Here is a 16837-nt window from a genome sequence, read left to right on the forward strand (position 1 = left end):
ATCTAGCTTCTAATCCTGCTTTCCCCACCCCCTCCATCTGCTTCCCATTTTATCATAACAACCCTGTGAAATGGCTGAGGAGGCTGTACCTTCTTGATGTCATTGGACCCCAGCTCCCCATTAATCCTTTTGGCCATGCTACCTGGGGCTGATGTGAGATAGTCTAACGACGACTACAGGTCCCCCATCCCTGTGGTTAGAGGTGTAAAACAGAAGCCCTGTATACTGTTTTTTCTTGTTAGCATAGTTAAAAATGTGCCACATGTTTTTTCTTCCTGTGAATTTTGCTATCAAGTTATTAACTGACCAATTGTTTTACCTTGCATATTAAAATTATAGTAATCTTGCTTGTGGATAACTTTTGCATTTGGATAATGGTTTCAGCTTCCTTGTCTTCTGCTGGCTGACGATTGTTGGAGGCCACTAGTTTGGACTCTGATCAGGAGGTCTGGCACAAGATGTTGGTGTATTGATCATGGCACCAACAGTGTTATGTGGAAAGCACCTGCATGTGACCCCTATTGGGCAAAGAAGGAGCTTGACATTCACAGAGTAATAAATAAATCAAGTGCTACTGATCTAAGAGAGATTACTTCCAGAGTGCTCTGTCACTACCAAATTCTTCAATATAAATGCTGTTTCTCTTTAACTATGCTGTTGAAGAAGAATAGTTTGTAAATTTCATCTAAGTTTGATCTTCATTCATAATGATGTCTCGTATGATTCTACTCCATTTTGTTGTGTTTAAGTAAACGTTTCTTAGAATTGGCAGTGAAACTGAGAACAGATGGCATTCAGGCTCTGAGCTTGGATTGTATTCATTTAGAAAAGGAAATTATTGTTGCAATTGCTCCTGTTGCCTAACATTCTCGGTTCATGTAGGCATAGTAGTTGGTGCTTAAATTACGACTGTACAGTGTAGTCCCCAAGAGATGAGTGCTCCTTTGATTTTTTTTTCAGTGGGTCTCAAATGAACTTTTTCTCTGCATAACATCCATAGTCCATACCAAACTGTATATTGTGTTAGTTTCTGGTTTTGTTGATGGCTGCTCTTGCCATTCAGGTCTTTGTCATCGGCCTAGTTTGCATGAATAACTTTCAGACTGCTGGTCGAGGGCATGAAATAACTATAGTATGAAAGTTCTCCATTATGTTTTTTTAAAATGCGTTTTTAGTCCATGCAGAGAAACTACCACATGATAGTAGTTTGCACATCTCAGTCATATGATAGTAGTTTGCACATCTCAGTGTCTGGTGGGCAGCTGTTTGCATCTTGAATTACAGCTGATACTAAATGGCTGAATCAGCAGCCAGGAAAAGGAAAGGGAGCAAATATGTGTGGAATCTGAACAATCTCTTCTGCCAGCCCATGTTAAGGTTGAACCCATTCTTCTTGGCTTGTAATCCAAGAACACTGAGTAATCAAATGGGATTGATTTAGATTTTAGATTTACTACCTTCTAAACTAAAGCAGAAACACTTGCAGTTGAAAGTGAAAAACACCTAAAGCGTACCTTAAAAGATTTTGCATTATGTTGTTAAACAAGATTATTTAAAATGATAAATGCTACAAATTAATATTATGTTTGTTGGTTTAAGTTCATAAAGATAAAGCGGTATGCAGTTTTAAAACAATGAAAAATATTAGCCATGTTTATTAAGTTTTCCTGAAAATGAAAAAAGTGGCAGGAACAAGTAAAGTTTACATTTTAATTTATTTACAGTAGGGCCCCGCTTACACGGCAGGTTCCGTTCCGGACCCCCGCCGTAAAGCGGAAAACGCTGTAAAGTGGAACCCCATCGACTGTAATGAGCCGCGTCGCTCAAAAATGACGCGAAAACGGCACAAAACGTCACAAAAGAGAAAAAAATAGCTTTTAAATTAAAAACAAAAGCCACCGCATCACTGGAACGCCTTAAAGCGGAACGCCTTAAAGCGGAACCCTACTGTATTAAATTGATATCCCACCTTTTCTCCCAGAAGGAGGCAAAGGCAACAAACAAAAACACTAAAAGCACTTTGAAGCATCTTAATTGAAATAGAGCTTAACTATGAACTTCTTAAAACTGATACATATAATCTACTTTTATTTATATTTTAGAAATGTATTTCAAGATAATATTCTAATATTGGAACTTTTGAATTGCATTTAGTGTTTTCTAGGGCAATGGCTTCCAAAACACCTGTTGGATTTGTTGGTTTGGGTAACATGGGAAATCCAATGGCGAAAAACCTCGTAAACCACGGTTATCCTGTTATCGTTTATGATGTATTTCCAGAAGCATGTAAAGAATTTCAAGACTTGGGCTCACAGGTATAGTAGTCAACATCTTATTTTAAAAACTGTACTTTGTAAGGGTGTGAAGTTTCTTTAATTTTGTAACAAGATAATTATTTTTTTAATTTAGGGCAGGGTGAGGAACTTCCTTAAAAAGTCAAGGGCTACATTCCCTCAGGAGAAAGTGGTCAGAAGCTCTCACATGGGCATGGGTGAGGCCAAAGCTCAAAAGTGGGAAGGAATATAGCTCAGTGGTAGAGCATCTGTTGTTACCTACAGAAGATCTCAGGTTTATTTATTTATTTTATTTATTTAATTACATTTCTAGACCGCCCTATAGCAGAAAGCTCTCAGGGCGGTGTACAACAAATAAAATCACAATTAAAATATGAGCAAGTGTGGGAAAAAAAAATATATAGTACAATTATAAAACATTAATAAAATTGCCATTGAGATTTAAATTAAGATCATATTAAGTTTAAAATGTTAAATTAAAATATTTAAAAATTTACAAAATTTAAAAAGCCTGGGCGAAAAGGTAAGTTTTTACCTGGCGCCGAAAAGATAACAGAGAAGGCGCCAGGCGTATCTCGTCTGGGAGGGCATTCCATAGTTCGGGGGCCACCACCGAGAAGGCCCTAGATCTAGTTGTTGATCTCCGGGCCTCTTTATGGGTTGGAACCCGGAGAAGGGCCTTCGACGTCGAGCGTAGTGAACGGGTAGGTACATAGCGAGAGAGGCGCTCCATCAGGTATTGCGGTCCGATGCCGTTTAGGGCTTTATAGGTAAGAACCAACACTTTGAATCTGGCCCGGAAACATATCGGTAGCCAGTGCAGCTGCGCCAGGACAGGTGTTATATGGTCAAATTTCTTTGTCCCAGTGAGAACTCTGGCCGCAGCATTTTGCACTAGCTGAAGTTTCCGAACCGTCTTCATAGGTAGCCCCACGTAGAGTGCATTACAGTAGTCCAATCTAGAGGTTACCATAGCATGGATAACTGAGGCAAGATGCTCCTTGCTCAAATAGGGTCGTAGTTGGGCTACCAGCCGGAGCTGGTAGAATGCATTCCGTGCCACCGAGGCTACCTGAGCCTCAAGTGACAGGAGCGGATCTAATAAGACCCCCAAACTACGTACCTGTTCCTTTAGGGGGAGTGTAACCCCATCTAGGACAGGTCGAACATCAACCATCTGGGCAGAGGGTCCTCCCACCAACAGCATCTCAGTCTTGTTAAGATTGAGTTTCAGTTTATTAGCTCTCATCCAGCCCATTATCGCGGCCAGGCAGTGGTCTAGTACATCAACAGCCTCACCTGAGGAAGATGAAAAGGAGTAGTAGAACTGCGTATCATCAGCATATTGCTGGAAACGCACTCCAAAACTCCTGATGACCTCACCCAGCGGCTTCATATAGATATTAAAAAGCATGGGGGACAGAACTGAACCCTGCGGGACCCCATATTGGAGTACCCAGGGACTCGAGTAATGTTCCCCCAGCATCACCTTCTGGAGACAATTCCCGAGATAGGAGCAGAGCCACCGCCAAGCAGTGCCTCCCACTCCTAAATCCGTACGTCGCTCCAGAAGGATACCATGGTCGATGGTATCAAACGCCGCTGAGAGATCAAGGAGAACCAACAGAGTTACACTCCCTCTGTCTTTCTCCTGACAGAGGTCATCATACAGGGCGACCAAGGCCGTTTCTGTACCAAACCCCGGCCGAAAGCCGGATTGAAATGGGTCTAGATAATCAGTTTCATCCAAGAGAGCCTGGAGTTGGCGAGCGACCACACGCTCTAGAACCTTGCCCAGGAATGGGACATTTGCTACTGGCCTATAGTTGTCCAAATTATCAGGGTCCAAGGAGGATTTTTTTAGGAGCGGTCTCACCACCGCCTGTTTCAGGCAGGGTGGGACCACTCCCTCTCGTAAAGAGGCATTAATCACCTCCTTGGCCCATCCGGCTGTTCCATTCCTGCTAGCTTTTATTAGCCATGAGGGGCAAGGATCCAGAGCAGAAATGGTCGCCCGCACCTGTCCAAGCACCTTGTCCACATCCTCGAGCTGTACCAACTGAAACTCATCCAATAAAACAGGACAAGACTGTGCTCTGGATACCTCATTAGGATCAACTGCTACAATAATGGAGTCAAGGTCCCGGCGGATGTTCATGATCTTATCACGAAAGTGTCGCGCAAACTCATTACAGCGGGCAATTGATGGTGTTATTGCGTCCTGGGGACCAGAGTGTAAAAGTCCCCGGACAACTTTATAAAGTTCCGCTGGGCGGTTAAGGGATGACTGAATAGAGACAGCAAAGTATTGCTTCTTTGCTGCTCTCACTGCCTTCACATAGAGTTTGGTAGAGAGCTTCACAAGTGCATGATTACAGCCGTCGGGAGTTCGCCTCCATTTGCACTCAAGCCGTCTCCTTTCTTGCTTCATCACTCTTAGCTCCGGAGTAAACCAGGGAGCCAATTGAGCTCTGCAACGGAGAGGGCGCACCGGGGCGATCGTGTCAACTGCCCGGGCCATTTCCGTATTCCACAGCATGGCCAGGGTTTCGACAGGACCGTCAATTCTATCAGCCGGAAAATTCCCTAGAGCCATCAGAAAACCCTCAGGATTCATTAGTCTCCGGGGACGGACCATCTTAATTGGTCCTCCACCCTTGCAGAGGGGAGAAAACAGTGTAAGTCTAAACCTTAATAGGCGGTGATCTGACCATGACAAAGGAATAGATGAAAAATCCCTCACTCTCAGATCACCATCCCCTAATCCAGTGGCAAAAATCAAGTCCAGAGTGTGCCCCAACACATGCGTAGGGCCAGTAACAAATTGAGACAGCCCCATGGCTGTCATGGAGGTCATGAAGTCCTGAGCTGCTCCAGATAAAGCGGCCTCAGCATGAATGTTGAGATCCCCCAATACCAAAAGTTTGGGGGAACGCAACAATAGATCCGAGACCACCTCTGTCAGCTCAGTTAGGGAGGCTGTTGGGCAGCAGGGTGGACGGTACACCAACAGAATTCCCAGTCTGTCTCGCTGACCCAACGTTATGTGCAGACACTCTAGACCATTAGCCATCTGGATAGGGTGCCTAACAAGAGGGATGGAACTTCTATAGACCACAGCGATTCCCCCTCCCCGACCCTCGGATCTACCCAGATGCTGAACCGAATACCCAGGTGGGCACAACTGGGAGAGATTAATACCTCCCAGATCGCTCACCCAGGTCTCGGTAATACATGCCAGATCGGCCGCCTCATCCACAATTAGGTCATGGATGAGGGAGGTTTTATTATTTACCGATCTGGCATTAAAAAGCAGCAACTGGAGATCCGAGGGTTGGCTGATAGAACTACCAGCAATCCTGTGGGTGTGAGGAGGACCGGAACACGTCACAGCCACCAGTTGTCTGGGGCGAGTTGCCCTTAACTGGCATGTCCTACTCACAGCGCCATACCTCCCATTACCCGTCACTACACTAATAGGGGCCCCTTTTGGTCCTCCCTCCCACAACACTGTCCTCTCGCCCAGGCACATAATAAAAATAAAATAAATAATAAAACTCATGGCATATACACACAATCACACACTCACTCATACAACCCACTCATACATTCAGACAACACAGCAGCATCCGAGGAGCTTCAGCAGCCGATAATCCGTAGTAGCTGATGTAATGGGACCCAAGAACGATAGACAGCAATGACCCCCAACCTGGTGATAATGACAGCAGCAACAGTGGCATACACCTCAGAAGAGGCAACAGCAGCACTTCAGTCTCGCATTGCAGGACAGCCCAACGGCAGCAACAGAAACGTCCACGCCCTGATCAGGATCAGGCCTGGGGCCTGGTCCTGCCAGGCAGAAGTCCCTCAGGGAAGGGTGGTGGAGGTGGTGGTCCCACGGCGGCAGCAGCGGCAGCAGCAGCGGCAGCAGCAGCAGCAGCAGCAGCAGAGCAGCAGCAAGAGCAGCAGCCTCTCCTTCCCTTGGGCGATGGTCTCTTCCTCCTGCAGGCCCTGGGTCTCCCAGGCCACCTCAGCCAGCCGGCTATGTATCCCTCCAAAGAGGGACAGGTGGTAAGAATCAGTCCTGGCTGGCTGGGTACCTGGGGCCTGGTCCTGCCAGGCAGATGTCCCTCAGGGAAGGGTGGTGGAGATGGTGGTCCCACAGCAGCACAGCAGCACAGTAGCAGCAGCAGCGCAGCAGCACAGTAGCAGCAGCAGCGCAGCAGCACAGTAGCAGCAGCAGCACAGCAGCACAGTAGCAGCAGCAGCAGCAGCACAGCAGCACAGTAGCAGCAGCAGCAGCAGCACAGCAGCACAGTAGCAGCAGCAGCAGCAGCACAGCAGCACAGTAGCAGCAGCAGCAGCAGCAGCAGCAGCAGCAGCAGCCTCTCCTTCCCTTGGGGCGATGCTTTCTTTCTCCTGCAGGCCCTGGGTCTCCCAGGCCACCTCAGCCAGCCGGCTTATGTATCCCTCCAAAGAGGGACAGGTGGTAAGAATCAGTCCTGGCTGGCTGGGTACCTGGGGCCTGGTCCTGCCAGGCAGAAGTCCCTCAGGGAAGGGTGGTGGAGATGGTGGTCCCACAGTAGCAGCAGCAGCACAGTAGCAGCAGCAGCACAGCAGCAGCAGCCTCTCCTTCCCTTGGGGCGATGCTTTCTTTCTCCTGCAGGGCCTGGGTCTCAATCCTCTGCATCTCCAGGTAGGTCTGAGAGAGAATTCTGGAGAACTGCTCCAGTCATTGTGGGCAGTTCTGAGCTAGATGGGCCAATGGTCTGACTCGGTATAAGGCAGCTTTCTGTGCATCTACAGATGGGGAACCCCCCCATCCATGCTTATCCACACACATGGCCCTGCTCACACAAAGTCATCAGTATCATGCATACCTATCTCAATGCTCAGGAGGGAAATGGAGAAAGCTGTTGATGGAGAAAGAGAGGGCCCAGTGCAAGGTGTGTGACAGAGTACTGGGGACAGAAGCCATGGCTGAAGGTTCCCCACCACCCAGCGTTTTGGACATGACTCTTCACTGTGGAGGGAGCCATCCATATGCTGACAGATTGGGTGGGAGAAAGGTAAATGGACTCCTTTCAATCCTCCACCAAAGTTTGCATAGCTGCCAGCCGGGACATTACAGGGGCTGCGAAACCCATTTGTGCCTTCAAAATTCTTATCCTGCCCTTTTACTGTTGCCCATGTGAATGTTAATCAGGTTCAAAGAACGGTCACTGGAGCAAGATGAAGGGTCTCTGGCATCTTTTTTTGTTGTTGCCCTGAAGAGCCGATGCACAAACAAAAACACCATGAGGAACCACTGGTTCATGTAGCTTAGTAATACCTGCTCTCACTAGCAACAGCTCTTCAGGAAGGAGTCTTTCCCAGCCCTATCTAGAGATGCCAGGAATTGTGTCTGGGATGTTTTGCTGAGTCATAAAGCCCTTAACACACTTGGTCCCTGCTTTATACTTGATGGGGGCTGTTACACTCCTGTCTATTAGGAATCATCATGTGTGAAACTGCCACCCACATATCCCCTTAAACACACCTCTTAGAGAGGAGGGGGATATTTTGCTAGAGATAAACCAGGTACTTTGCCCTGAAATATGCCTAAATAGTGTGTGTATAACCCAAGAAATGTAGATCCAGACAAAGCTAAAGCAAAGCTTTCTTTTAATGAGAGAAAAGAGAAGAATGGAGAGGACATCATTAGGTGCATGGCAGCATTACTTATTAATATCCTAATCCATTCATAACTAAACTAAAGAGATAACAGGTCCGTACTGCTATAGGAAATAATAGGTAGCAAAGATCACCTACCTGAGGCCGAAGGGTATGGGCAGCGCAGAGCATACTGCTGCAGTGATGTGAAGGGGCTCTGACCAAAAAGCAGGGGGGAATGAATCTCTTTGCTTCAAGGTTTACACTGAGACACAGGCTCTTTTCCACCTTGTGCCCTGAAATCCTGTGTAGAGTTCCTTGAGGGCTCACGGTGGAGCTTAGATCACATCTTGTGTCTCAAACCCTGGTCTTTCTCCTCCCAACATTTCACATGAAAAGGCAGGTTTTTGGATATGAGGTGATTCTGTTCTGGGAGAATACATTTGCTGACACTTGGGGGGAAAACCTAGTTCTGCTCTTCTGATGCTATCTTAAATGGGGGTTTTCTGGTAGACAAGAGTGAAATATGTCCAGAAAGCAAGATAAAGCTCACTTTAGGGTCTGCATGTTCTTTGAGGAGCTGTCAAATTTATTATTTTGTTAAAATAGATGCCTGTGTCCATGTCTTTCAGTAAGGCTTAAGAGGTCAGGAAAACAAGGAGTAGTCTGGGGAGCTTTATGGTTGCCAAATTTCCAGTTCCAAATGAACCAGGTCCTGGTCTGCTACAGGCATACACCCTTTCAGGGCACACCTGTTTTTAGACAGACAAGTCTGCCCCTGTTACATTTAGTTTGCCTCTTGGCGTTGCGTATCACTATTCAGCAGACGATTTCTCTGTATTGTATGTGATTGTGTTCAGATGTCATGGGCATCCATGACTAGTTGTAATAAACCAGATTGAAATTGTGGTTAATGAGCCATAGTGTGAAAAAAACCCACAGTTCTCCAAGTTAAGATTGTAGCATAGGAAGCTGCCTTATACTGAGTCAGACCATTGGTCCATCTAGCTCAGTATTGTCTGCACTGCCAGGCTTTCAGGTAGAAGTTTTTTCACAGCCTTACCTGGAGATGCCACGGATTGAACCTGAGACCATCTGATGCAAAGCAGATGCTCTAACACTGAGCTGTGGCTGTTCCCATCCCTCAGATGTAGAGATGTGAAGGCCTGGGAAAAAACTGGGAAAAATCAGAAAAAAACAGTTTTTTCCCAAAGCCTTTTTTTTTTCTGAAAAGCTGGAAAAATTGAAAAAAATGAAGAAAAAATGGATTATGGAATGTTTTATTTTAGCATGATGAATCTTGTCCCCCCCACTTTTTCTCAGTTTTTTTTATGGGAAGGGATGCTTTAAGTCTGCTTGACGCAGTGGAGGACTAACGGAGTCATAAATAATTTTCTTTGTTATTAATGTTGATGGTTTCTTCTGTTTTTTAAATTGTTTTTTGTCTGCCCCTCATAAACTGACAAAACGAAAGAAGTTCCTTACAGTTCAGGTGTTTCTTACAGTTCAGGATCTTGTAGATCCATTTGTTACAAAAAAAGTAAACTTTTTATCATAAGTAAATTCAATTTGTAATAATTGTTTGAATAATATGTACTTTTAATATACCAAATGTGATAACTTCATGCCAAACCAACTTGTACATAATAACATTTTATGTTCCTAAAGTAACAAAGTGAAATTTCCATTTCTGAAAATAAATGTTTTTTTCCCCACGGTTTCAAAATTTCTGGAAATTTTACATCTCTGCTCAGGTGTAATGAGAGACCGTACTTGGTTCAAAAGAGGAAACTTTCAATCTCCTTCTCATGTGCACAAACAAGAGAGGGAAGAAAGGCTTGTGTAGGGTCAAGTGTCCTCTGCTCTTGACCTGTTCTTAGTAGGCCCCTGCTCAATGCCCTGGTGGTTAAACCCATGCTGTTAAAAAAAACAAACACCTATGGGGAAGCTGTAGTTAACTAGAATGTTATAAAATACAGTGTTTGTTGCCTGTCTTTGAAAATTCTATCACTGTATATGGTAAGGATCATCTAGTTAACAATCAAATAATTAGCATCACAGATATGCTGAAACCGAGCAAATCAAGGTATGCCTTTTGCACTTCTTGACTGGCTGTTTCCCTGAACGCATTTAGCCCTCTTCCAACTGATCTACTATAACATCTGTGTGCTGTCAAAGTTCATAGGAGCAGGAACATACAGCAAGATTTCACCCTTTCATTGTGGTATCTGACATTGTGGCTTTGCACTGTTTCCATTCATAGAATCATTGAGTTGGGAGGGGCCTATAAGGCCATCAGGTCCAGCCCCCATTCAAGCTCTTGTTGCTAATGAAGTGTTACAACACGTGCTCTTGGGCACCTGAGTGTGTGAACTTGCCACCGAAATGTCCCATGAAATATACCACCTTGAGAGGAGGGGAATCTTTTGCTAGGGATAAAACAAGTGCTTTGCCCTGAACTGTGCCTAAATGGTCTCTCTCTCTCTCTCTCTCTCTCTCTCTCTCTCTCTCCCTCTCCAGGGCAAAGCACTTGTTTTATCCCTAGCAAAAGATTCCCCTCCTCTCAAGGTGGTATATTTCATGGGACATGAATAAAAGAAGGCTTCAATAAAAGAAGGCTTTGCTTTAGCCTGGTTTGGACCTGCATTTCTTGGGTTATATATATATATATAACCCAAGAAATGCAGGTCCAAACCAGGCTAAAGCAAAGCCTTCCTTTATTGAGAGGGAGAGAAGAATAGCATTACAAAATTACTGGGTGCGTGGCAGCATTAATCATTAATATCCTAACCCATTCATAACTGTAAACTAAAGAGATCAAAGGACCCTATTACTATAAGGAGTGACAGGTAGGAGAGATTGCCTATCCTAGGCCCAGGAGTGGGCAGTGGAATGTAGCTGAAGTAATGTGGAACAGCTCTGGCCCCAAAACAGGAAGGAATCTGTTTGCCTCCAGGTTTGGACCGAGGCTCAGACTCCCTTCCTGGTTCCGTTCCTGCAGTCCTGCCTTCAGAGCGTTGTTTTAGAGCGTCCCTACACGGGTTGGAGCTCAGATCACCATCACCCCCCTTCTTCTTCTCCCTAAATTCAAGCCTCGTTTTAAAAAGCCTCTTTCTCTCTTCCCCTCCTGCCAAGGAGGGCTCTGGGCATCTAGTGATTTTGTGTGTCTGTGTCTGCGTGTATGTTTCTTGCTGACCCTAAAAAACGTAGGTTACTTCTAATGAACAATGGGATTATTCTGTTAGACAGGAGGGAAGGAACTCTGTCAAGGAGAAGATAACATGTATTCAATACCTTTTAGTTAATTTTGTGTGTCAACAGCTGCCCTGGTTGTCCTTTGCACAATACCTCAGAAATGCATATCCAGCCATAAAAAAGGAGGGGTCTGGGGTGGGAGTTTTAGTTCCTGGCCTTGCACCTCCTGGGTTCCACTTGAACCAAAATGGGGTTAGCCAAGCAAACGTAACAGTACTTTAATACTTTCTTATAATATGGAGCCAGAAAACATGAAAGGATAGCTTCTGGTTTAATAAGCAACCTAACACTGATCTTTCTGTTCCACTCCCTCCTTTTTTAAAGGTGACAGATTCCCCAGCAGATGTAGCAGAAAGAGCTGACAGGATAATTACAATGCTTCCATCTAATAATAATGCAACAGAAGTCTACACAGGCTCCAGCGGAATTCTGAAGTAAGAATTTCCTCTATCTCTTTTTCATTAGCACCCCAATAATAAAATAAAGCATTTGTGCCCAATTTTGTCAAAAGCATTGTTTGCGTTCATTTTCTGTTTCCCTGTTGAATTAATATGTTATTGAATATACAGTGCAAGTCAGCTATCTGTCCAAACAATACCCTGCTGTTCTTGTGGCAACATACTGCATTTGGCAATAGACTTGCACACATAGAAATGCATGTTTTTATCTGACGTGGTAGTCTGCCCTGCGTTTATGCAGTAATCACTGCTAGTTTGTGAATGCAACCTTTTGCTGCTCATGCAGTGCTCTGGGAGCAAATTAATAGGCTAGAGAGCCATTTTCTTAATTCATATTTTTTCCAGTGAAACTCAATGGGGAAACTGCCAAGAATTCTTTTTAAAAAAAAACTTAGCAAGAGAATAACACTTAAAAGTGAATATTTGGATGACTTGAAAATTTGTCAGAGCTGTTGCCATGTTAGGCTGTTGCAGCGAAAAAACGTGTCTTGTTGCACCTCAAATACTAATGCATTTTATTATGGCCTAACCTTCTGTGGATTAGAGTTCATTTCATCAGATGCTTGAAGTGTAATCCACTGTTACAGGTGTATATGGTTGTAAAGGGTGTGTCTGGGGGCAGGGAGAATGTTGTAAGCCATGGGGTCAGAGGAACATGAAATGCAAGAGTACAGATGGTGACAATTCAGTTAAGAATCTAAAAAGTCTGCTGGATCGGGCCAATGGTCCATCTAGTCCAGCATCCTGTTCTCACGGGGGCCAACCAGATCCCTGTGGCCAACCAGATCCCTGTGGCAAGCCAACAAGCAGAACCCTGTGTGCAAGTTAGAGCTAGAATTTGCACATAAAACCATAGTTAAAACTGACTGGGGTTTAGCACAAATCAGCAATGTGCTGGTGTAGTCTCTGCTTCACTCCTCCTCTACTCCTGACTTTGCCATGCCGGGGAGGAAACAAACCAGAGGCTGGCTCATGTTGCCTGTGAGCCAGTACTTATGGTTGGTTTGGAGAGTAACAAACCACAAGCTCTGATTTGTTTCTTGCCTGTTGCAGTGGAGATGTTTGAACAGTGTCAGCAGCCTGCTCATTTGCATTAAACTATAGTTAGTTTTTAATTACGTTTAAACATTGTGTACATTCCAGGCCAGAATGTATGCAAGAGAAGCACAATGGGCCTTTACAATGGCAGTAATAAGTCAGCATTGTCAATTGATTGTTTTCATAAACGTCTGATTTCCAATGGAAGGGAAACCATTGTCTCTATGCAGATCCAAATGAATAGAATTGAACTTCTTGATGAATTGTAATTTAACATTTTCACATGGGAGCTACCCTTTGAAATTCCTTTGCTCAAATATAGCCATCCTAAGCTTGCTGGCAGAATGTCCTGGTAGATTTGTGTTACCATCAATTACCATTGTGAGCTTATGGCATAGCATGCTAATACTGAAGATCTCATTAATGACAACTTCTTAAAGAGTTTGGGTTGTCTGCAATACTCTTAATTTTGTTGTGGAAGCCTCTGTACTCAAGCTGTGTTGCCTTTATGATCAGATGGTATTAGTCAAAAATATCATGCTAATTGTCTTGTCTATTTTACATAGCTGTAAACCTCTCAGTATTATTGCCCTTTTTCTTCTTCAGGAAAGTGAAGAAAGGTTCTTTATTAATTGACTCCAGTACTATTGATCCTGCAGTTTCAAAGGAGCTAGCTAAAGAAGCTGAAAAGATGGGCGCTGTTTTTATGGATGCCCCTGTTTCTGGTGGTAAGTCTCTTAGTAAACTTGCATGTTCTTGTTGACCTCCACTCTTTCATTTGTTGCCATGCATGACTGATGGACATCCCCCTGTCTGAAATGCTGACAGTGTTAAGGTTACTATCACTTGTGCTGAGTTCAGTATGTGTGTCATTTGAAAATATTTACTTCCAATTGATTTTTACTATGATTAGGACAAATATTTGGAGTGCAAAATATATTCTCCCCAAATTAGTTCCTCTTCACAGCAAGGTCACAGTCCAGCATGACCTTAGTTTTGCTACATTCTCACTGGATGTTATGGAGACGAAAGTATTTTTCGCGATGTAGTGGATTATAGCTGTAATAAAAGAAAATGAGTTTCTTTAAGCCTTCCAATCTTTTTTTTTACTTACAAATATTTCCTTGTAAGATTAGTAGATGCAGACTTTCCAAGATGGTACTGCTCTCAGCAGACACTCTAGGAAAGTTGGCCAACACCATCTTGATGTAACTTCCTTCCACCTTTCAAAGCAAACAGCTGTGGTGCTAGTCTAGTGGCAACAAAGCAAATATGGAAGGGAAAGAGTACAGTGTAATCCCCAGATTTGATGGGGATTGGGGAAGAAGCCAGCAGGTTGGGTGCTTACCCATCAACATCCTCTGGCCACTATAGGAGCTATAGTCCAAAACATCTGAAGGCCACCAGGTTGAAGAAGGATATTCTACTTCATGCAGCCTTTTCCATGGGCAGAAACGCATCTTAATTTTGTACAAATGAAGGTGAAGTACATTTCTGTTGGTATATTGGGTGATTTTGCACTTCCCCTTATTTACGTTTTGAAATGCGCAAATAAAAATTGTTCTGTGTAATGAGGAAGGCACATTGAGCATTACTAGAGAGAATCAAATACAGTTTCCCCCAACCTCTTGCCCCCTAGATGTTTTGAAGTACAACTCCCATCAGCCGCTGCAGTGAGCAGGGATTATGGGAGTTGTAGGGAAAAAATCTGGAGGAGGTTAGGAAAGGCCTACTATATAGTATTTAGGAGGCAAAATAAAATGGAACCCTCAGTTTTCACATCAAGGATTCATAAAACTATGTAGGGGCCTTGTGCTAGCCCAGTGGCCCTGTCCCCACTGCTATTGTGGCAGTGCTGTGCTGAAGAAACAGCTAATATAATTTGTGGACAATTTTAAAGGAGCTAAGCATTGGGGAGGGGCATAAATAATCTCTAGGAAGAGTAGGTGAGCACATTATTGCAGTAAACAAGGCACCAATTTAACTGGTGTCTTACACTGAATCATACAATAATGGGTCATTCCACTGAGTAGAAGTTTGCTAATGAAGAAATGAAATAGTTTGGCCAGATATGGAGTGAAGTTCTAACAAGGGCACTACTTGTTACTTTATTATTTATTATTATTTATTTGATTTATATCCCACTCTTCCTCCCAGTAGGAGCCCAATGAGGAGCTTGTGAGTAATTTGCTGACTTCATGACTTGAATGTCAAGCCAACACCTTTCCTCCTCCTACTTATTCTTAACCTTCATTCAGCCTGACGAAAAGATCTGGGAAGCTTACTTACTGTTTGTGATGATATTTTGGTTAGTCCTAGGAACTGGTCTATCTAGCTCATTATTGTCTGTACTGATGTGCAGCAACTCTCCATTGTTTCAGACTGGGTACATTCCCAACCCAATGCCGGGAACTGAATCAGGGAGCATCTACATGCAGAGCAAATGCTCTGCTACTGAGCTATGGCCTTTCCCCAAATAAGGGGAATGAGGATCCTAATAAGGGTACTGATATTGAATTTCATCTAATGGACCAATGCAACTTCCTCTGCTTTTTGTGTATCCTGGAGAATACCAAGTTTAGTCATACAGGATCCCAAAACTGGAAGAAGATAACTTTCTACAACCTGAACATGGGGCTTCACTTTTGGGAAGTGGGATAATCTCCAGCTACTTGATAAAGCTCTGCAATCTCAATGAGTTGCACTGGCTACCAGTTGCTTGCTGGGCCCAATTCAATGTGTTGGTTTTGACCTTTAAATCTCTACACGGTTTTGGCCCAGCCTATCTGAAGGAGCGCCTCCAGCATCATCAGCTATGCCACCTAACAAGATCGGCCTCAAAAGATCTTCTCTCTATCCCACCAGTCAAAACAGCTAGACTGGTGAGGACTAGAGAAAGGGCTTTTTCAATTGTGGCCCCCACCCCATGGAACTCCCTTCCAAATGATGTCCGCCAGGCCCCCTCTACAATGAGTTTCCGCCAGGCCGTGAAGACCTGGCTCTTCAGGCAGGCCTTTGGGGTGGGCTAAATTTTAACATCATTGCTTTTCAATTTTAATATTGTATTGATGTGTCATTTTGTGCTATTTTGCTTATTTTGTACGTCGCCCAGAGTGCCTGGTTAGCCAGCCAGATGGGCGACTAAGAAATCCAATAAATAAATAAATCTGAAAAACTCAAAAAGCTTGCACCATTTTGGTTGATTCTAAAAAAAGCATTGCCCAGCTGTGGCTTTTGAAAAGATAGTGGAGAAAGTATGGATAGCTGGCTGAATCTGTATTAAGATCACAGTATGAACAAGAGTAGAATAAGTGTAAGGCAATATAAGCTACCAGCAATGTGGCCATCTACTGACCCAGGAGCAGATTATAACAATGTTGTAGAAGCAAGGTAGAAGAAAAAGGCTTTTAATCAGTGCAAACTTAGGGAAAAAATGAAGTCAGCCTCAGCTATTTGTGACTTAATTTGTACCATATTGGAGAAAAACCAGTATCTTATTTTTGCATTTGCCAAAATACAGCACCATGCAAATATATGTTGTTGAAATGCCCCTGAGGGCTGTCCTTTCAGCATTCAGAAGAGATCTATGTTTATACACCCTTCTCCATTATTTTTGTGCCTTTATTTTCCACCCCTCTTTAGCATCTTTTTTTGTATAAGAAGCAGATCTCTGCAGGCAATTGTAAGTTGAAGTTCTCCATACTGGCTGGATAGGTTCCGCTCCAATTGCATCTCGCCTGCGTGAAGGGAAACTGGAATATGTTAAGTCATTTATTGATACTGTAGTGACAAGTGTAAACTGAGAATGAAGACAGTGACTCCTGTATGGCCTTGTATGCATAAGAGCTTCTTTGTACACATCATGTTACTAATGTGGCATTTGCAGCAGTTGCTGGTGTCAGACTAAAGTGTCCTTTGTGGAATGTACGAGTGTATATACGTGCCTGAGCGTATCTGGGTGCATTTTTCCCTTAATGAATAAAATAACATGTTGAATAGAGTCATTTTTACTAACTTGCATAAATGCTTTCTAGAAGATTGAAACAGCAGGCAGCAGAGCTTGTTAAAGTCTTCTTCTTTTACAAGCTTTAAAGAATTCAGAATATGGCTGGGCTGCCTTTTTTAAAATCGAAACCCTCT

General features: G+C 43.8%; 1 protein-coding gene across 2 annotated transcripts in view; it reads left to right on the forward strand.

The window, feature by feature from the left end:
* The window catches only part of HIBADH (3-hydroxyisobutyrate dehydrogenase), a 116673-nt gene that overhangs the window by 8456 nt on the left and 91380 nt on the right, over positions 1–16837 (forward strand). For both annotated transcript variants that reach the window (XM_061587618.1, XM_061587619.1), the window contains exons 2-4: positions 2155–2315; positions 11526–11635; positions 13304–13425. In XM_061587618.1, coding sequence (XP_061443602.1) covers positions 2155–2315; positions 11526–11635; positions 13304–13425 — 393 coding nt within the window. The remainder of the gene's footprint in view (positions 1–2154; positions 2316–11525; positions 11636–13303; positions 13426–16837) is intronic.

The sequence above is a fragment of the Rhineura floridana genome, chromosome 10, assembly GCF_030035675.1.
Source record: "Rhineura floridana isolate rRhiFlo1 chromosome 10, rRhiFlo1.hap2, whole genome shotgun sequence".
Lineage (NCBI taxonomy): Eukaryota > Metazoa > Chordata > Lepidosauria > Squamata > Rhineuridae > Rhineura > Rhineura floridana.